The sequence below is a fragment of the Trematomus bernacchii genome, unplaced genomic scaffold (assembly GCF_902827165.1).
Source record: "Trematomus bernacchii unplaced genomic scaffold, fTreBer1.1, whole genome shotgun sequence".
Classification (NCBI taxonomy): domain Eukaryota; kingdom Metazoa; phylum Chordata; class Actinopteri; order Perciformes; family Nototheniidae; genus Trematomus; species Trematomus bernacchii.
In genome coordinates this window covers 2,189,998-2,211,629 of record NW_022987839.1, presented here as the reverse complement: position 1 = coordinate 2,211,629, position 21,632 = coordinate 2,189,998, and the positions used below count along the sequence as shown (strand labels likewise).

Below are 21,632 nucleotides of genomic sequence, written 5' to 3'. Positions count from 1 at the left end.
TTGAGGTTATTCTTTCAAGGTAATTGGGTACATTTTTAGTATATTGGATCACTTTGTATGGAAACATCTGCAGTTTCTTTTTGGCCCCAAACCGAACTCATTTCAGCATGAAGGCTAAAACACAACGTTCTTTACAGGATGCTTATTTCCCCCAAAAGTGAAACCTGCAATCATTTTATTAAAGCGTAAAGTGGCGTGATTCATACCGACTCCGAGAGGACAGGGTAGCGTGGGAAAGGACCACTGGATGTTCTTTGTTGCAGGAGAGAGGGCGAAATAACAAGTTCATACTTTACTGCAACTATGTGTCACCTGACGCCCTTAAATAATATCTGTTTGCAAATCGATAGTTGTTCCCATCCACCATTTGAAAGGCCCGTCAATGAGAAGAAGAGCTGGAAGGTAAGGCAGCTGCCAACACGTGCGTCTATCATAGTATTTCTGGGATCTAAACAACAAATCCATCTCAATCAGCATTAGTTGGAGATGACCTTTAAGGATTTCTTTCATGGCAAGTTATGCACTGACCTTTTATGACATACTGTGATCTTTTTGTCACATACTGTACTATGACCTTTTTAATCACGTACAATACTTTGACTTGTTAATTACAACTTTCTCATGACATGCTTCACCATTACTTTTTTGAGACATAATATGGTCTTTTTTTTTTACGAAAGAATATACTATCTGCTCTTGTCACATGCTATAATATGACCTTTCTTATGACATACTATACTTAGACTTTTTTATATAACATACTTTTCTGACTGTCATGACCTACTACACAATTACTTTTTTATGACATACTATCAGATAACTTTTGTGACACTAGACCGTGACATACACTCTTTGCCATAATAACAATCTCGATAAACTATTTTAGAGATAGGTATACTGAAAGAAAAAACATACTTTAAAATCAACATTAAAGAGTATCAAAGCTTTAATCTTATACATGTATCCAGTTACAGACATTTCTTGGAATCCATTTAAGGTTCTTCAGGATTCTGCACCATCAATTATAATTCACTGGCTCTTAGAAAGATTTTCTAAGAGTTTGTTTTGAAGTATAATGTTTTTTCGTATTGCAGAAGCCTGCTAGATCCAAACAGGTACTGGTTCACCATGTCAAGGGTGACGACACCACAGTGACAGTCATTTTTTACCGAAAACCCACAAGTAAAACGTTTTGGTCTTTGCAAATTTGTATGTATTTTGAAAATTAGAACATCTTTACACAAGCAAAACAATGGAATCTTATTTTGATTATGTTGGGATTTTGCAGAACATATTCTCATGATATAGGTTTTGTGAATTCAGCCATATTGCCCCTTCAATTGCTGACACGAAGCTGGAGTTAAAGCCAATTTTCCAGGTGCAGTTTCCTAGTCCGAGTATGACATAATAAACAGAAACAAGGTCAAGCGTCGGCCAGTGAGGATGCAGCTCTTTGATCAGTGGGTGAATACAAATATCTCTTCAGGGTGCATGTAAGGTAGGTAACTTTATTGTATACAAAATAATGTGAAATGATGACATAACTTCTGCAGAGTTTGTCATACTGTAAGGCAACATTTACAAAATGCTGTAAGTAGTGTAGTTCCCTTTTACTGTAAACCATGACTGAGTTCATCGTAGAAAAGACTTCCAACAAATCGTGTCTTTTTGCGGTACCAAGAAATGACTTGATAGATGTAGGTAAATACACAGTATAAACAAACTCTCAGGTCTATGTGGATATATCTTTGTATATTTGTGGAAACAGACAGGTCGGTCTTTGGTTCCACTCTAAAGTGCTAAAGTTTCTGTGGAGCAGCAGTGTCGAGTCTTTGGTTTCTGGTCACAACAAGTTCACTTTAATCACCAGTTTTTATCCTCTTTCACATCAGAGAAGTCAAACGTTTGTCTGCCCTTGTAATCCACACTGTGTCTTTATGTAGAAAAACATCTCTCTAGCTCTGCCAGCGGAGAAGCAGAGACGTGATGAAGGTGAGGAGAGCCACGGTGACGTGCTGCTGGCTGCCTCTGTGCCCCCCTCTGCAGGCATTGTGGTTCAGATGAGGCCTGTTCTCCGTCCTGCTGAAATCTGACGGTTGGCTGCTGGCCGAGCATTGAACCAGCGGCATCTGGTAGGAGGACGCCCTCTTCTCCGTCCGGTCGGGGCTGGATCCGTCGCTGGGCCGCTGGCCGTTGAACAGCAGGTAGTGTCCGTGGGCGTCCTGCTCCATGCGGAACAGCTCGTACTCCGTGTGGGGGAGGCGGATGCCCAGCGCCACACAGCCGTTTGTCAGGGTGACGTCCTGCTGCACCCCCATCTGCCAGGAGCCCTGCACCCCACACTCGTTACCGTTGAAGACGTTGAGCAGGGAGGTGGTGGCGACGTCCATGGGAGTGACTCTCATGTGGTTCACTATACGAGGAAAGACACAAGAACACCTGTTAGGGCCAAATGCTTCTTACAGCAGTCCTGAACATCCAGGTTTCTAAAGACTTTCTCAAAATCCAATATTTTCATATACATTCTTTTTAAATGGATTACTCTGCATAATGAATACTTTTACTTGAACGTATGTATACTTGCATATATTTAATGTAAAAACTTGAATAAAGGAGATTTCCTTGTAATAAATTATTTTAGAACTTTTACCTATACTAATACGGCCTTAACTTACTCATATTATATAAGTGTCTGTTGTACTATAAACATTATAATGATAACATTACACTTCAACTAAGTCGAACTAAGCTGATACTAATCACTAACCTTGTAATTTAGTATTTCATTATAAAGTTATTTTATTTTTAAACTACTTGACAATTTCTTTTTACATTTTCTCTACCCATTTCTTCCTTTGTTCTGCTGCAACAACTGGATATTCTGTCTGGAGGTTAAATAAATATTGCTTCTCATCATATAATCCTATCGTTGCTGAATTTGAAGAGTCTTTTTTCTGCTGTTCTGCTGAAAATGCTGCAAAACTGGTGAAATGTGCATATTCAGCAAACATGTTTTTATAAAGCTACAAGCAGAACAAGTTTTAAAAGAGCCTAAAGTCTAAATCACACTGATGAGAGATGGCAAACATATTTGTATTCATTTCAGAAAGTAAGGACAGAAAATTGAGGAGTAACATTTGGTTTTCTAGTCACTTCAAATGTAGTCCCCCCTCAGAGAATTGATGGTATATTTGACTCTTTACCACAGCTGTAGGACAGGAAAATAAAATAAAATCTTTGTCCTTGTCATTAGTTTAGTTTTTTTTAAATGTATATATGATTTATTTGTGACATTGTCAAACACAGAAAGCATACATACATACATAGACCCTCACATGTACAATAAAGGGAGTAAAAGAGACCATTCTACCAGGGTCAACAATTTAACCGGTTACCTTTGAAGACAAACTCTGTCCCGCCCATCACGCGGGTGGAGTGGAGCCCCCGGCTGTAGCGCCCCCGGGCGTAGATGCTGAAGGTGGGGTGTTTGCAGATGGGGTCGGAGTAGTGGTAGTAGTGGCCCTCCCAGGTGTGGTTGTTGGCGTGGAAGATGAAGTGGCGGGTGAGGAAGAGCACCTCGGGGCGCACCTCGCAGCGCTGGCTCACCCACTGACCGTACAGCCCCACCGTCAGGTCGGCGCGCGGGGCGAGGATGGGGGGGTGCAGCGCGTCGGAGCGGAAGATGATCCGGCAGTCGATGCAGCCGTGGTCGTGGTTCTGGGGAGAAAGGGAGGTGAAAGGTGAGCCTCGTATACATGTATAAAAAAAGGAACAGCAGTAATGGTAAAATAACGATCCTTAATAAAGAACGAAACATAATAATTATCAAGGAAATGTAATACTTTTCGTATTAGAAGATGTATTAGAACACATGTGTCAAACTCAAGGTCCGGGGACCAAATCAGGCCCTTGGTGGATTTAATTTCGGCCCGCAGGATAATTTGTAATTACTATTAGATCTGGCCCGCTGGTATATTGCACGCACACCTTCCTCAGCTTAGAGCCTGACCCCAAACATTGATGAACTTGCACCCGAGATGAGATGCCAAGTATCTGGCTTCAACTAGCATCACAGAGCAGCAACTCAGTTTAATGGATGTTTCCTTCTGCACTTTGTTTCTTGAGACAACAGGGCAGGTTTGGTTTGTTCTTTGAGGGAAATTGTTTTTTTGAAGCTGTGTCGCCTGTGGAGAAAGTAATCATAAGAAATGACTCTGGAAAAGCTGCAGATAGAGCCATAAGAAATGAATGCAACTGATTATTTAATGTTTAATGTTGTTTTTATAGGCAATAATTTAAGCTTTGTTAGTTCCAGGTTTAATATGTGCAATAAGTTCATTTCAATAAGTTTTGCAATAAACATTGAACCAGTCCGGCCCTCAACTAGTACCCATTTTTTTATTTTGGCCCACTGTGTATTTGAGTTTGACCCCCCTGTATTAGAAGATACAACAAAGTAGAGAGCAAAACATAGAGTAAAAACGACTAAAGGTATGAAAACAAATGACTACAACCAAACTTGTGCTTTTTGTATTAGAAGTATGGGCAGGGAGGTAAAAAATAACAAGGGCATCCAACCTTTGCAGGGTGGTAAAAGCTCCACCTGGTGGGAACTGTAGTTTTAAGAACTGAATTGAATAATGGGAGGATTGAAATGGAATGTCATAAAATACAAAAAGGGGTGAAATAGAGGGAATATAGAAATAACTTAAAAATAGTTAAACGTCACTGGGAAATGACTGCAAGCAGGAGATTAAACCCACCATGAATAATAATTAAAATGTGTAATATTTTTAACCTAATATAAAGATGCTTTAATCAGAAACATTTAAAAATTGTTTGATTATCACAAAATCCCTTACATTTGCACTTAAAGGTGGGGTAGGTAATTCACTTCAGAAACACTTTGTGATATTCCATGGAATGCTCTTAACATCCCGATAGCAATGAATATTAAATGCTTTGACAATAAATACTTAAAGAAATGTCATCTGTGGAAGCCGTGGCGCTGTAAAAAGCACGACCAATCATCTAAGCCGGCCCGGCTAAAATAACTGGATGGCCTACCTGCCTGTCAGCCTTCCATCTGTGCACAAACTTATCTCGTGCCCTCATTGGTCATGTGCGCGTTCGTGTGTGTTGGAGGAGGGGCTCTGTAAGGAAGACTGAAGGAAGGGGCAGATCTTTTTCGGCTGCGTACTTTCAAATTCTAGCGCACTCGAGCTGGTTTCTCCATTCTTACCTACCCTACCTTTAACAAGATGAATAAACTATTCATTGCCATTTTCTTAATACAATTTATTAGTATATAAGTTAATGTCAAATGGAGACCGTAGTGTAAAATAACATTTTCACAGGGTAGCACAAACTGTAAATAAAAAATAGTGATGAAAAACTACAGTTCCCACTGAATATCACTGTATGAACTTCCAGTCAAATAAAACCCAACAGTGCTGAAAGCTTTTTAAATCCATCATCAGAATCAGGAAATCCACAATAAAAAAGCAAACTCTTTGGCGTCTGCTTAAAGTTAAAGGAGGAAAAACTATTTCCTCCAGTCTGTATCTCTCGAGTGTTGGAAGCCAGACAGGCTCCAGCATTTTCTCATGGTGATCACATCATTTCTCCGTAAAAAGACATCTGTCTGGTTGAACTTAAGCCATGACAACGGGAAGTCCCGCAGCGAACAGAGGGCTTAAACATCATGCTACTTACAAACAACAGCGGGAAGTCCTTTCTTCACACTCGTATCGATAAAAAAGTGTATAAACGATCATTAATCACGTTAAGATCGCATCGTGTCTGGTTTAGTGGACCCTGGAGCAGCATGTGATCATAATATGCACAGCTGTGGGGCTCAAAGACTCAGAGCTGGGGACCTTCATCAAACTTTATTACACTAAATATTTTCCAAAAACTGAACTCCAGGGAGTCAGTGGAGTTTTGTTATCAGGGTGGCCAAAATGTAAGACCTGACCTTCCCCTAACCAATCACTCTTTTCCCCAGACAACATTATGTCCACACGAAATGTATGGGAAGTTAATCAATGCAAAAAGAAGCGGAGGAAAACATGAGTATCCCTCCATCGTACTGATGAGATAATCCCTGAGCAGCTCCACAGCGCTGTGAGAGGCCTCCTGTGTGCATGAGAGTATGTTTTACTGCACTTCTGCATCTGTGTTTGTGTGTGTAAGTAAGAATGTAGCAGGGGGAAAATGAATAAGTAAATACAGTGTGCAGAGAGAAAGGTATGCATGTATATTTTAACATATACTTTACATGTGTTGACACAAGGAAAAGAGCTAAAAAAGGTGGAGGTTCTCTGCGGCAGGTGTGGAAAACATGTTCCAGGTCTGCAGGAACTTTGAGCCTCTAAAACACAGACGGCCTGTGAGATGGAAAGAAATGGCGCGACTCTGAACACATCTTCCTTCTATGGATACTAACCTCCCACTTTTTTTGTTCACATAGCTCATCCATGGCAAAGAGGGGTATCTGAATATGTGTCCTAATCCCTCTCAAATATAAATCCACAGAGCAAAATACAAATGATTACATTAAATAACATTTAACTTGAATTAAAACCATGAGGTTGCAAACTAAGAACAGCAAGACAAATACACATATATTTACCTCAAATGAGCCAAACGCTTGTAAGAGGTGGTGTTTTAGTTTGAAATGAGCTAAATCCCTTTAACTATGACAAATATATTATTATTTAATATTTTGTCGATCAAAATTAAGACTGGAAACGGGTTATATTTTAGCCTGGCTCTCTCTGAAGGTAACAAGTGCTTTTAAACTCACTAATTTCACAAATTTCACTTCTTTGTAGAAATGACAGTTCCCTAATTGAAATTAAGAAAACATTTTCTTGAAAAATTACTCAAAAAAGTGTCAAGATAGACCTGTCTTTGTCCGTCAGCTGTAATCAATTCATCCACATTTTCCCTTAACAAGGGATCAACTAACGTTCAAAACAGAAGAGCCCTCATATCCAAAAAAATAGGTGATGCTATGATAAACTTTTCTTAAAAGCACAGACAAGATTCTCTCAGTAAACTGTTGCAATAAAAAATTGGCTCTTCCTATTGGAAACAAAGCAGTTCATATCCTTACTGGAATTGAATATAAATTAGGAAATGAGGGAGGATATTACTGCCATTACTTCATATACAGTACATTTATTAATTCATGTTTTACGGCTACATTTGGCAGCCACTTTAGTTTGAACCGACGTACAAATGAGGTTCAATCCAAGCCACAGTAGATCAAGAAGAGTTAGAACAGAGTTTCGCTTTGTCTGGCAGCCATCTTTCATTAGGGCATTTTGGGGATTACCGCCATCGTTCAGGGGAAGATGATGTCCAGAAGCAAAACTTTTACGAGGAACAGAAACCACGTCAGGCTTTAAAAGCTTCTTGGTTATTTCACTGACACTACGCCCAGTGGTGGAATTTAACTAAGAACATTTACTCAAGTGCTGTACTCAAGAACAAATTGGAGGTACTTACACTTGAGTACTTAGAGATAAATATTGTACTTTTTGCTCCAATATGTATCCTGTTACTTTTCAGATTATAGCTTTTCATCCCCTTCCTCTTCAGTGAAAAACCATGTGTTTTCCTTCATGATGACTTCTGTTTTTTCAAACCTAAAGTACATTTTACTGATTTGCCAACATACTTTTGCTGAGTTAAAGGTTTGCATGCAAGACTTATAATAGGGTATTTTCACAGTGTGGTACTACTTTAAAGGGGACCTATCATGCAAAATGCACCTTTGTACGTCTTTTATACATGAATATGTGTCCCCGGTGTTCCAGGGAACTCACCAAGTGTCAGAAAACACAACCCTCTCTATTTTCCTCCATACCCAAATCTCTAAAAAAGGGTCTGCAACGGATCTGATAAAAACTGATCCAGATTTGAACACTGTCCTGACGTCAGGACAGTGGCGCTACGGCTATTGGGCCAACTCCACCAATCAGGAGGAGACAGCCACGGTCATTGCCGTTCGAAAGCGCTGGAGACGCTGTAGTACATATGCCAGGCCTGTAGATGGTGCTGTTCTCACTGAATCTGCCCAGAGCTAGAAATGGTCAAATTGAGCAAAATGAGGCATGGCTAAAATGCATGATCGGTTTGGTATTTTGAAAAAATAAAAGTATAAATATGCCTTATATAGGTATGGTCCTACACTATATTATTCAAATATAGCATGATAGGTCCACTTTAACTTAAGGATATGAATACCTCTCCTCAAGTGACAACATGTGTGATTTTCCATTTTGGGATCTTAGAGCAAGACTAGCATCTCTCCAGAAAGAGGACTTCCGAGGAGTTAATTACAAGAGTCTTTTCTTAGTGTATCGGTCTTCATCGCGCAATATTTAAATATATTTTAAAGGCTTATAGGCTCACATAGATGAGGCAAAAGACCAAAAAACATAAAGTAAACTTGGCAGGCAGCAAATAAACCTCTGCATGTGGGATACGTGTACAAACAAGATACCCTTAACCAACAACAACAACAACAACATAAAGACACAGATCTCTTCCTAACAGGCTTAATTATCAAGTGGTCGTTCCTCCGCCTCAGTGATGACGCAGCGGTGAACCAGGCGACAGAAAATGGAGAAACCAGATCTGAAATCAAATGTAAAAACAAAGTCTGGTGCCTTGCTCTTGCATCACTGCTGAGATCCACCCAATAACCACGATTGAACGCGCTGGCACCAGCACGCTCTGGACTGGGACCAGCTCTGGGTACGCCACTTAGGATTAATGGATTGGATCGTCACCATAGCAGTAAAAATCCCTGAAAAGAAACCATTACAACCTCAAGAGATGGTCAGAAGAAGTGAGGTATTTTATACCACTGTTTCACTGAATTGCAAACCCACTTTACTGTAGGTTTACAGTAGGTGACCAATGGGGCTCAACATCTGACCAAAGCTATAAAATGAGGTAAGACGGTCAAAACATGTTTGTAAATCTCTAGGATCACTTTATTATAGAAGCATTATTCAATTTAAAAAAAATAAAACACACAGATTTTACTCATTGGTGAGGAAATATGGTTATTTGTCATTTTGGCTAGGCTTTAAAGCAAGGGTGTCCAAACTATGGCCCGGGGTCCAAATGCGGCCCGCGGGCCATTTTGAATCGGCCCTCAGCAAATTCAAAAAGTATATTGGAGTATGGCCCACAGATGAAACTTGTGCTTGTCTTGTGTTGTACTTCTTAAATATAGATGAAAACAGATATTACACAGTATTCATGTGTTAAGAAGCCCACTTTTCAAACTAATTCAGTCAGTTAAAGTTGAAAACATTTTCTATCAGATCTAAGTTGATAAGAAAAATGCCCAATAACTTATTTTCATAACATGCTTGAAATACACCCTTCATATTTCCTCTTATAATAAGCAATCTGAAGCTTCTGTTTTAAGGAATGAGCTACCAACAAATAAATGAAACCCTATGGAGAGCTGTGATGTAGGCTGTTGTTTTTCTTAAAGCATATTCAAGTATTAAGCAAAATTGACCTACATTCGATTAATTTTGCTAACTTATAACTTTACTTATGAGGCAATATACCTCCCCTCTAGTAAGTGGCCCAGCCCTTCGAATATATTTCTGCATGTGGCCCTCGGTGAAAAAAGTTTGGACACCCCTGCTTTAAAGGCAGTGCTGTAATTCAGTTTCAGTCTTTGGAAGTGCAACACAAAGTAAATCCTATTTAGTCCAACACCTCTTTTCTTCTTGTTCACGGACAACTGAGGAGAAATGGAGCACATGCAACACTTTGATTTAAGCCTCAGGCATGCATGAAATCAGACCTGGTATGTGCTCTCTGGAAAATTTCAAATGGCCGCATAATTCAAAATCCTAGGAATACCACATGTTGATCGCTCCCAGAGATAGGCCGGGTCTCACATTGCGCTCTGCGGGCGGAGGGGCTTAAGGGGAGCAGCTCTGGTCATTACAGCACCGCAGGAGGGTCTTCTGATCACAGATCCTCACTCCACACACTGTTTACATTCTGATCAGCAACACCAAGCCCTATCATCCCTGTACAAATGGGTGTTTATTTAGACAGCGGACCAGAACAGGATTTCATTGTAATCTCTGTAGGGTGACAGTGAAAACATCACTCTAAGGTTTCAGCCAGCGGGGAAACTGCTGTTCAGAAGTGTAAATAGAGAAATTACATCCCGTAAGCACAGCGGAGGAAAGAAAGGACTCTTTCTTGATCCTGGATTTGTTAGATGAAGTCAGTATGTACATAGTTTCTGGTTTCTAACAGTGCAAATGTTTAGTGTGGAAGGGCAAGATTGTTGACATGAACACTGATCCTAAATCAGAATTGGTCTTAGTTGAGGTTTGTTGTCGCAGACAGGTGGAGTTGCATTTAGTATCATAAAAAATGAATCACTGAAAATAACAATCACTTGTCCTTCTACACTTGTTCAGCATCTATTGTCTTTTCTGATTATCCCAACGCTCCTAAACCTTAAAACAAAGACTTACTTCCAACTAATATTCTACCAAGATCTCCTCACATTCTTGTGTCGACTACTCTCAACATAAACTCTCATAAAAGAGGACTGTTCTTAAGGTCAGTTCATGCTGTTTCTGGTGTGTGTGGTCTTTTCAGTGTGACGGGCTGACACAGTGGGAGCTGAGTTCAGCAGAGGTTTCTCCACAGAGCTGCGTGCTCTGTGGAGAAAAACAAAACTCTACTCCCTGCTTGGTTGTGCATTCCAAAAAACCTAAAACGCAGAGGATGGGAAGAGTTTTCTGGCTGCTTCTAGTAAGTCTTTAGGAATACTAGAGAACAAACTCGACAAAGGCCTCTACAGATGCAACAATCAGATCTGCTCATTTATTAATAATTACAAAGAAACATTCAAAGATGGCATATTATCTATAGCAGGGGTCTCAAACTCAAGGCCCGGGGGCCAAATCCAGCCCGCGACTTCATTTTATGTGGCCCCGCAAGAGCTTGCAAAGAATATAATACGTTTATTATATGGTTACATGCTACTTTACAGAAGCAGGTTGCCCATAAACTACATGTCCCACAATGCATCTCGTTTTGTGACATGCACACTGAAGAGACTTGCAATTATTTGCCCTGGACTTCTGCTTTCAGACGTAGTTAATTACTAAGTTATTATCCTATCCGATAATAATCCAATTCAGAGGCAATAATGTAATATAATACATTATTTTATATATATTATATATTTATATAGTTACAACCGGCCCTTTGAGTGCAACCTTTATGCGAATGTGGCCCGCGATGAAATTGAGTTTGACACCCCTGATCTATAGCCGCTGAGAAACTCAACCAAAGATTGCTTTTACTTCATTTGAAAAACGTTTAGTCGCCCCAAGATGTGAAACAATCTTAAATAGAGTCTAAAGTCACGCATTACGATTATACGATAATAGTTTATTGTCAGATCAGGTCTGAAACTTTTCTTGCATCACAGCAGCACTATTTGCAACATCAACAAAGACAAATACCAAGACGTGTTGTTGGCCAGCCTCAATATGTTCTTATTCTAGGTTGAGCTAGCTGATGCTGGAAAGGCTTAAACTATCTCAATTTAGTATGCAAGCAACATGTTCTTATTACCACAAAACCCAGCTGAGCACCTTAGTTGCTATGATTCAACCTGAGAGGTGCATGCATGTGTAACAAAATTCATATCAATCCATTCAAAAGTAGTTGAGATATTATACTTAATCAAATCAAATCAAATCAGGTTTAATTTATAAAGCACATTTTAAAACGATTTTTGGTCGAGCCAAAGTGCTGTACATGCAAATAATAAATAACACATTACTACATTCACAAAAACAGAAGACAATAAATTACAACAGCAAATATAAAAATCAAACACAGGGAAATGTCAGGAGTCGTGCTCCGCTCTGACTAGAAGGCCAGGGAGAAGAAGTGAGTCTTTAGTGTTGATTTAAAAACCCCTAGGGTCTGGGCCGACCTCACATGGAGGGGCAGAGTTAATAAATGATGACGTGAACCTTGTGGTGGTTCTGGAGGGAAGTCAGAGGATAACTAAAGTCAGGCTTGTACAACCTTTTATGGCAAATTATCAGATAGTCGTTGAGACATTTGATCTGGACCAAAGCGGTGGACCAACCAACGGACATCAACACATTGCAATGATCAGAACAATCTAAAAGATGAATCCCCTTCTGTGTTGCAGAATTGTGTTTTTTTCTTGTGTTCTACTCTGGTTATCACCTCACAACCCCTTGTATTTCTCTTTTAATCCCTTGGTAGGGGAATTAGTAACCTACACAAATAAAGCAACTAAATAAACTGATATTCTCACACTTCTACGAAGAACCCACAAAGCCACATTTCCTCCTCATCCCTGTAATCTTTGAATAAAAGAGGATCATGTGTCTCACCTTGGCGTTCTGCAGGGCGGTCTGGTAGCTGGACGGCTTGTAGTACAGCCTCTGGGACGGCTCGGTGTGGATGTCTCCCAGAAAGAGCTCCTCCACCAGGTGATCCGGGTTGTGATGCAGGTACTGCTTCTCCAACCTCAGCAGCTGCAGCTCATGCATGGCGAAGTTAAGTTCCCGGGAGCAGTCGTATCCGCCCTCCTCGCTCCACAGCTCGTAGGCCACACTGGGCTCCCAGGGGCCCGTCACGGCTCCTTTGCAGCTGTGGTTCAGCCTCTGACTGAGCTCTTTGGCCACGGTGGCGGTGTGACAAACCATCTGGACGCGGTGGAGGTGGTACTCCGCCTCTGTGCCGCCGCGGATGATCCAGGAGGCCTGGCGGAGGCGCAGGCGGCCGCGGATCACCAGAGTGTACGACGGTTTGGTGCAGTGGTTGTCCTCGTAGTAGAACTGGTGAGCCTGGAAGCTGTTGTTGGAGTAGAAACTGTAGGAGCGCGTCAGGAACTCCGGGCCTGGTCTCACCTCACAGCTGCAACAGAAAAACAGAGGTTTCAGATAAACAGCATTCAAGACCACATGCAGAAGAAGTTGAAGTAAATACCAAGAAGTTTTGAGTTTGTCATGTCTAGAACTGAGTGTTTCAGTGTGCTTCAAGCCTGTTTCTCATTCATTAACTGCTCACAATATATTTTAGTCAAGCTTTCTTATCACATTCATTTGTACTAGCCTAAAACATTTTTGTAAAAAAAGTCAAATTATTACATGTAATTTGCATGTAATAATTAGCCTTCTTTAAGATACTTCAGGGGGCACATCTGAAACTAAAAACCCATTGGATTGTTGACCACATTTTGGATTCCACTTTTTGCAGGGACTTGAAAATGTGCTTAATATCACCGTAATCCATTACACTTTTATAATGGGGTCAGAGTTAAAATATTTGCATAACAATTCAGAAACCAGAAAGAAATTAATTGAAAACTGTGTTTGTTAGTCCAGGCCTCTGTGGCTGTGGCTCATGTTAGCATAGCCTTATTAGCACATGTTGGTATAGCATGCCAACACAATTAATTTCTGGTCATTTCAATATGATTACTGATATCATTCACCTTCATAATGGATAAGACTCAATGAATGTAGTAATTAATTCCATTAAACTCCAGTTATAGGTATTACTTCTCTTCAATTCACAAAATGTTTGTTGCATTAGCTCCAACACAGATAATCTGCTGCTAACTGCCAAACAGGAAGTGAGAGCAACCAATAGGCTTTATAGTAGAGGTCTTCAGACTGCACTGTACCATGTAGGGTAAAGTGCTGGGGGGGTTCATTGATTCAGAAAACGTTTTTAATTTGAAACTAGCCTAAACTATTTGGATAGTTAAAAGCCTTTGTTTCCTATAACACAAAGGTACATAGAAAGACACTTGACCTCCATGTCAACTTTGAGGCTCCCAAGGATGCACAAAAACACATAGCTGTTTACCTGGTGGAGACCCAGTGCCCCTCCACGTTGGGAGGCATGAGCACAGAGATGCGGGCTCCGTTGTGAAGGTGCTTCAACATGTGCTGGCACTGGGAGTCTTTGAGGGACCGACCGAAGGCTTTCTCCAGAGCGAGGCGGCTGGACCCGACGTCTGGGTGGTGCAGAGAAGAGCCTCCTTCAGCCCAGCCTGCAGGAACAGAAAGGACACCAAAAGATTTAGCTCAGGTCATTTATCTTCTTCTTATATGCATGATTGTTTGGGAATTTAAAATATATATACAAAAGAAAAAGGCTTAGATGTGTGTATTACATGGAAGCACCTCAGGATTCAGATTATTTGCTTGATAAAACTCCAAAGCTTTGAAGGATACAAGTTTCTTTATCTCTTTTTGTTTGATTTGAGCATTAAAGCAGTGTTATGATTTATACTAAACCCCTCAATTGATACTAAACAAAACACACACACAAAATGGATCCAACACAAAATTAATGTTTAAAAAGTTCCATTCATTGATGTTTGATCCCTATTCAAATGTGAAACCACTAAAGAATGAGTTTAGTTTGGCAGAACCTCCTTCTTTTTGATCGTTGAACTCTAATGAATTACATTAAAGGCCACTGCTAAAGTCTATTGCTCTTAAGTTTCTTTTTGAAGTGTCTCTCATATTTTCTTTCTGCTTATTCAATCAGCCAGTCTTCTTTGAAGCTTTTAGAGGGTCTCATGTAGTCATTTTAACTCATGTCATCACCCTGGGATTACAGGGCTTTATCGGTGACCTGCAACACCTGGTATGAGTGGAGTCTTCATGGGTTAATATTAGCTGAACATGTGATGAAAATGCAAAGCTTAGATGTTAAAGGTGAACAACTGAGACCTGGCTTTCTGCTTCCATTAAAATAGACTTCAAGTAACATAAAAAAGTAATCTTAAAAAAAGGGACAAGAGCAGTATTGAGGTTTGAAAACTATGAATTCCCACCCTGAACGTGTAGCCCCGATGCACCACATGAAATAACTATACCTTCAACAATGGACTGAGCTTAAGGGGATACAATATCGGAAATGAAAGCATTTCCAAAAGCCTGCAGCCACAGAAAAGCCTTGAAGCTCACATTCCAGCGAGGATTTATTCCATGTAATACTCTAATATCAACAAAATCTACCTTGAAATACGAAGACTTTGACTTAAATTATTTCTATTTGGACCCAACTCGCCTGGCAATATCATTGAACACTTTGGTATGCTGCTGTGGTTTTTATTTCAGACACATAACACCAAGGGAGGAACAAGAAAGATATCTGATTAAAGAAACCAAAAGCTCCATTAAGAACAAAGCTCCTTCCAGTTGTTTAACGCTCAGAAACTCCTACGTGTTAGCAGAGGCTTGTGTGCAAATCACCACATCACAGCGCTGCTCAGTGGAAACACTGCAGAGACGTGAGCCCCCGACTCAGCTGGTTGCATTAGTAACGCTGCTGGCTGTGATGTGGTCAAATAAATCTAAGAAAAGGCTTCAGTTTGCCGTGTGTGTGTGTGTGTGTGTGTGTGTGTGTGTGTGTGTGTGTGTGTGTGTGTGTGTGTGTGTGTGTGTGTGTGTGTGTGTGTGTGTGTGTGTGTGTGTGTGTGTGTGTGTGTGTGTGTGTGTGTGTGTGTGTGTGTGTGTGTGTGTGTGTTTAGGATAGGGGAAAGACCCTAAGTTTGTTTTTACAATGAGGAGAGTAAAAACTACCAACGTGGTTGTGAATATAAAAAGGAAACCTGGGGAGATGCTTAATGCAAATACACTTTGTCTTTTACTTTCACAAAGGTTTCCACGCCTCTGATTTAATAGCAGGTGAATTTCAGGGTAGAACACACACACACAATAAAAGCTATCAAAATAAAGATATTTGCATACAACAGATAAGCTTAAATACCCAGATGTTTTTCTCCCGAAGCAAAGTATGAGAAGTACAATCATACACACAACAAAAGCTGTACAATTAACAATATTAAACATCCAAACCTTATTCATTTGTTTATAGTAGTTTTCTTGTGTCAAAATGATGAGTCGAGTAACAAGATACAAGTACATCAAGAAGATATTAAGTAAGCTAACTTAATACTCAGGATCTCAAAGGTAGATATATGCGGTTTTGTTTTATTGGTCTTATTGGTAGCTAGTGGAATATGTTTGGCTCCCATTGGACTCATGGTAAAAAACAGCAACTAGAAGACATCACCTTGGACCTACATTTTTACAAACAACCATTTTCTGACAAGCAAATAACAATTACTCGGTACATCAAGAACATATTCTTAATTGATTCATTATTGTCAGCAGAGGTTCAACAAACCTAAGCTAACGGTTCAGTTTATTTAAATTGGCAATTGACAAATGAGCTTTAAATTTATGCAATTTATTTTTTGAAAAACAAAAAGATAACTCTCAGCCAAGAGCCAAAACCTTGGACAGCTCCAAAGAATCTAAAATGTTGGATTAAGAAACCTTGATATCAGTTCTGCAACAGATGTTATACAAATGTTGAAGAAAGGGAGCTGATAACAAGATGGTGAATCATCTCCTGGTGTACTGTTGCAGCTTTCTAGGGATTATGTATGCCCTTGTCAACAGGGAAACTGACTTAATCTCAGAAACTTCAATATTATATATATAATTTAGTATTCTTCCCAGTTTTCAAAGAATCCGGGACTTCCCACTTTCAAATACTGTACATTACATTACATTACATGTCATTTGTTAGACGCTTTTATCCAAAGCGACTTACATACATTCAGTACTGTGGGCAATCCCCACAGGAGCAATTTGGGGTGAAGTGTCTCAGGGACACAACGACATGCTGACTGCAGTGGGACTCGAACTTGCTACCCCCTGATTCGAAGTCCAGCACTCTATCCACTGAGCCACAGCCGCTCCGCACCATATATGTGTAATGGTTAAAAGGAAAGCACATTTGAACTCTACTCAATGAATAACTTGCATGAAATGAAAAATGAAAGTCAAGCATGCATCTTATTTAACCGTTTTAGGTGACAAATGCTGGAGGAAGTGTTTCTGTATCAGACATTACACTGTAAGGACGTGACAGACAGACCTGATCCAGACTAGGCTCAATAAGACGTGTTTTATTCATTTGTGAAAAAATCATAACTAATGAAACACATTTTCATTGAAAAAACGTTTTACATAAAGTCAAACAAGAACTCAAAATGGAAAACAAGAAAATTATTATAGAGATTATGTGTAGCCCCTTTTGCTAAATTACTTTTTTTAAGAGGAAGCATCATACAGCTCCTTCTCTACACAGTTAATGAGCGTTGAATGTGTGAGTGGTGAGAGTTTGTTCCAATCGCTTTCTTTAAAGACCAAAAACCTCCCCACATTAAGGCAATAATCAGACTGGCTCAACTCAAACCCTCAGCAATCCCTCACTGATGCAGCTTTCCCAAACTGCTGCTCTCTATCCAAATCAAAGCGCCCACAAAACTCCCAGAGCCCCAAACCACAGAGAACATTTCCAGTTGGCCTGATCCCACCAGTGAGGTCACAGCACTGGGACCCCTGACAAGTGGAGAGGCTCCACATCGTTTATGGGAAGAGAGAAGTGCCAGAGCGGAGACCAGACAAAGGACTGTTCTTTGTGTTATCTTAGCTTTTGGCAGTGAGGATGTTAGACTTTACGGGGGTGGAATGAAATAACGTAACATTTTAGGATTTCAACTTTAAAGTTAGTGGTACAATTTCAAAGAAGTATACTGGCGATGCTTGAGTTTTTATTTCATTTGGAAGACTTTCTACGTCTATTGATTTCAGAGGGAAATACTGCACTTTCTAACACTAAAAGTATGAGTACACATTTGAAATATACATTTAGCTTGAGGTGAAATCATAAAATATAGATTTTGCTGTTAAAAAGCTTCTTTATCCATGCTAGTATCTCAGCTACAGTCAATGGTTTCCACTGAATGGTACGGCTCTGCAGGACTCATCTCAACTCATTTTGGGACCCGGTCCTTTACTTTATCTCAGTTCCCACTGCGCTGTAGGCAGGACCCCAAAAAATAAAAATAATTTTCTTTCAGCTAGACCAAAAGTAAGAGTTATGCTACAAGTTCTAATGGGCTGTAGCATTAGCATGTTGATGCTACAGGCTAACAACAACAACAACAACAGGCTGACATGTTGCTACAAGTTCTGATGGTCTGTAGCATAAGTAGAATGTTGCAACATGCACAGCACAGTGACAATGCTAAATGTTCCCCCTGAACATAATCATTATTTAGTCGGCTAGTATGCACATATTTGCTAATTTTGCACTAAACACAAAGTAGTCTACACTTAAGGCTGATGGGAGTCCAAATCCATAAGAAGTGTATCCCTTTTGGTTGATTTGAAATTGTGACTAGCCGTTAATTTCTGCGGCTGGAGTTAAGCTCTGTTTGTTAAACTTACTGTATGTTGTCCAAGACATTTTTCAGTTATTTGTACCTATTTGGGTTATTTTTATGATTGAAAGATCTGTAATTGCAGCACTTATTAGTGTGACTGATGTTGCTGTCTGGTGCTGCTTTTAAAACTCATATCACAGTTGGTTGCCAGACATCTGAAACATAATGGTAGTAAATGTCATTCAGCCTGAAAACACGCAGAACTGTAGCAGTGTGTGTTTCAGAGTTCAACTGATAAACTTGTTAGCAAGCTGAGTTTTAAATATATATTATATACTATTTTCTTCTTTTTTTATCTCACTAAATACAATCCTTTTGAAACCTCTATTTATGTTTTATATGTTGTCTATATGTACTGTACGAGACTTTGAAGGCTGATGCACACCGTCAATTACTTGTAGACAGGTGCTCAGGATGAAAAGTCCAAAAGGAAAGAGGGAATTCCCAAACGCATTCCCATTCCCACATATAGGAAACATATAACTGAGACAACGTCTTCATCTCCACAAGGACAAAGGACATAAATGTTGCCTCAGTATTACATTTCAACGAAAGTAAACAAAGGTGTGCAGGAATTCCCTTTTCTCTTGCCGTTATATGTAACACATAAAGCATAATAAACTCATACTACATAAGTATGACATAAAAGCTTAATGGGGTTAATTTTTCTTTGCATCTTTGACACTTGTTTTTCTGAATATATGTTAAACATAGTTCCCTGTATTTGTGTAACTTGAATTAACATGTATCCATGATAGCTGAAGTTGTAAGGTTAATTCACCTTCAATCTTATATTAACCATTACTTTTGATAGTTTAAATAAATGATCAAATTGTCAAATAAAACCAGATGCTTGTTCAAATTACTTAATTTGTGTCGGCCATGCTACAAACTGTAGTACGTAGAGAAAAGCAATTTTTTAAGTTTCATACTATTTCCCTTTTTTATATATCTTACAAATGATTATGGGCTTCAGCCTCAGATGCAGTATAGGTTGAGTGCAAGTTAATACGTAATACAAATTTATAAAATAGTTTTTCAATTAAATGTCCCTCTCTATCTTTGTTGTTGCAAACTCCGGTGTCCACTTCCTGTCCTGGAAATCATCAAAACTTGACAGGGATATAACTGCCCTTCTTCTTAGCCCAACATTAAGATGAACATAGGAAGTTGTAGAATAAGCCATCACTTGACAGTTTGTTAAAAACGGCTGGATATTTATAGTTGTAATTAAACTTAAAGACCCTTGTGTGGTCCAGCAGAAGTCTCATTATATTCATATAAATACAAAAATGGATCACAAGCGGCTCCAAGCCTTTTTTAAACGTTCAACTCTCCGAAGTTCTCGCTGAGGTTTTCTCGCCCAAATATATTTACATCACACACTAATCTAGGCTGACAGTGCATTTTCATTGCATCTATGAAAAATAACACACCACCTAATTGAACGTTGGATTCACTTATAGACACTTAAGGATAAGTGGACTCCAACATATCGTTTTATCTCAACCCAGTCATTTGAAGTTGCAGCCAAATGTTGCCTTCACTGTCACTGCCAGCAGATGTATTGGGTCAACTGCACTCCCATAATCCTCTGTTGCTCAGACAGGTTTTCATCAGGAATGGATGTTTTAAGTGGCTCTTAACTCTCCAGTGCTTTCATCTGCCCAGCTGCCCCAGGGAAGCTTTTTTATTGCCTTTTAGCCTTCAGACATGTTCATCACTGTGGCATAGGGGATAACTAAGCTAGAAAATATGATTATTATTAGCCCTGCTGGACACAGACACACAGCCATGATGGTAAACAGGTGTGTTGAGATGAAGAGATGTCAGGGTTTAATCTGATACAAGCTTCAAACATTTAAAAAAAAAAAACTAGACATACAAAAAATGATTAAATAGTTTGGAAGATCTCATCCTTTTTTGATTTTGTGCAACATAGCTTATTTTGTTTTCCATGCACACGTGGAGTCCAACATGTTTTTCACTCCACACTTGCATTGATTAATCTAGTAAAAGTTTCTTACCCAAAAAAGCAACAAGAAGCAGTGTACATAACCGCCCCATTCCGCACTTTGGAGTGAAACGATCTTCACTGGTCACACTGGGGATTTCGGGGTTTCCTTTACGCAGCGTCCTTGTTTATTCCGACATAAATCCTCACATTGTGTATCCAAAGCATGGAACCAACACTCCTGGGATATCCGAGCATCATAGGAAACACACCTCCGGTTCTCAACAAAGAATATAACCCACAGGTGAACGAGGCTCAAAACGAGATTCACGAGAGGAAGGAAAGTCCAAACTTGACTGAGAGACTGTGGAGAAGTTCAACGCTGCTCTTCACTGCTGAAATGAAGCAGCTCGGTTGCTTTTACGCGCGTCCCCCGTGCGCCCTGGAGGAGTGTTTGTAACGTGTGTTCACTGACCGGACTCCCCCGCCTCTGAGGACATTTTGGGGGCGTGGAGTGAGTTGTTTTCCCCGGTGAGGTGCACACTGCAAAATAATCGCCAATTTGTACAAGGTGTGTGGGACCTCGATATGTTAAGTGTTTAAATATCCTCTAATAACTTACGGTTATTTCTCTTTTACGTAATGCAAACTTGCCGAGCAGCGTTCAAATCATATAATAATGACATCATTGTGCTAAATCTATATTATTTAAACATTATTAATGTGATAGTTAATGTGATGTGCCAAAGTTATCTAAACAAGACATAACTTGACCTAACAACTATAATTAAATGATATCATTGCTGTTAAGATAGTTTACTTTGAATAGTAGGCTACAGCGGTAACCAAACTACAATTTTAAAGCAATCTTATGTTTTTGGGATTAGTTAGATGTTGTTCTGGGACCTCACTGAGCCTTAACTGTTGAGTTTCCGTCCTTCTCATTTGTGTTCACATCCTGCTTGTTATCAGTCATGGTGAAGGCTGCACATTTTTCTTGACCGTGGCTCTCAAATTATAACTTCCTCCTCCTCATCATCATTTGCCCGCCTGCCTGGAGGGAGGGAGGGACAGCAACAAAGCCTCTTCCTCCCGGACACCTGTGTGTGTGTGTGTGTGTGTGTGTGTGTGTGTGTGTGTGTGTGTGTGTGTGTGTGTGTGTGTGTGTGTGTGTGTGTGTGTGTGTGGAGGGGGTAACTTGGCCTTGAGTTTCCAGCGTCGTTTTATCTTGTGGTTCTCTGCTGTTGTCTCTGATCTTTTGACCCTGAGGCGAGAGACTGACTGAGCCAAATGTGG

General features: G+C 39.9%; 1 protein-coding gene across 1 annotated transcript; it reads right to left on the bottom strand.

The window, feature by feature from the left end:
* Window positions 1-928: 928 nt before the first annotated feature.
* Window positions 929-20,780, bottom strand: LOC117500125 (protein APCDD1-like). The gene is made up of 5 exons (XM_034152823.1): window positions 20,410-20,780; window positions 13,933-14,119; window positions 12,450-12,975; window positions 3,396-3,717; window positions 929-2,413 (listed from the first exon to the last, which is right to left on the bottom strand). Exons 1-5 carry the CDS (start codon window positions 20,447-20,449, stop codon window positions 1,956-1,958), a joined length of 1,533 nt encoding a protein of 510 aa, XP_034008714.1. The 5' UTR covers window positions 20,450-20,780; the 3' UTR covers window positions 929-1,955.
* Window positions 20,781-21,632: the final 852 nt, after the last annotated feature.

Excerpts from the sequence above, each read along its gene's own strand:
- LOC117500125 (XM_034152823.1), bottom strand. The coding sequence starts at position 20,449 with ATGGGGCGGTTATGTACACTGCTTCTTGTTGCTTTTTTGG. Across the intron at positions 12,976-13,932 it reads GGGCACTGGGTCTCCACCAG|CTGTGAGGTGAGACCAGGCC; the intron begins GTAAACAGCTAT and ends TTTCTGTTGCAG. Across the intron at positions 2,414-3,395 it reads GACAGAGTTTGTCTTCAAAG|TGAACCACATGAGAGTCACT; the intron begins GTAACCGGTTAA and ends TTCCTCGTATAG.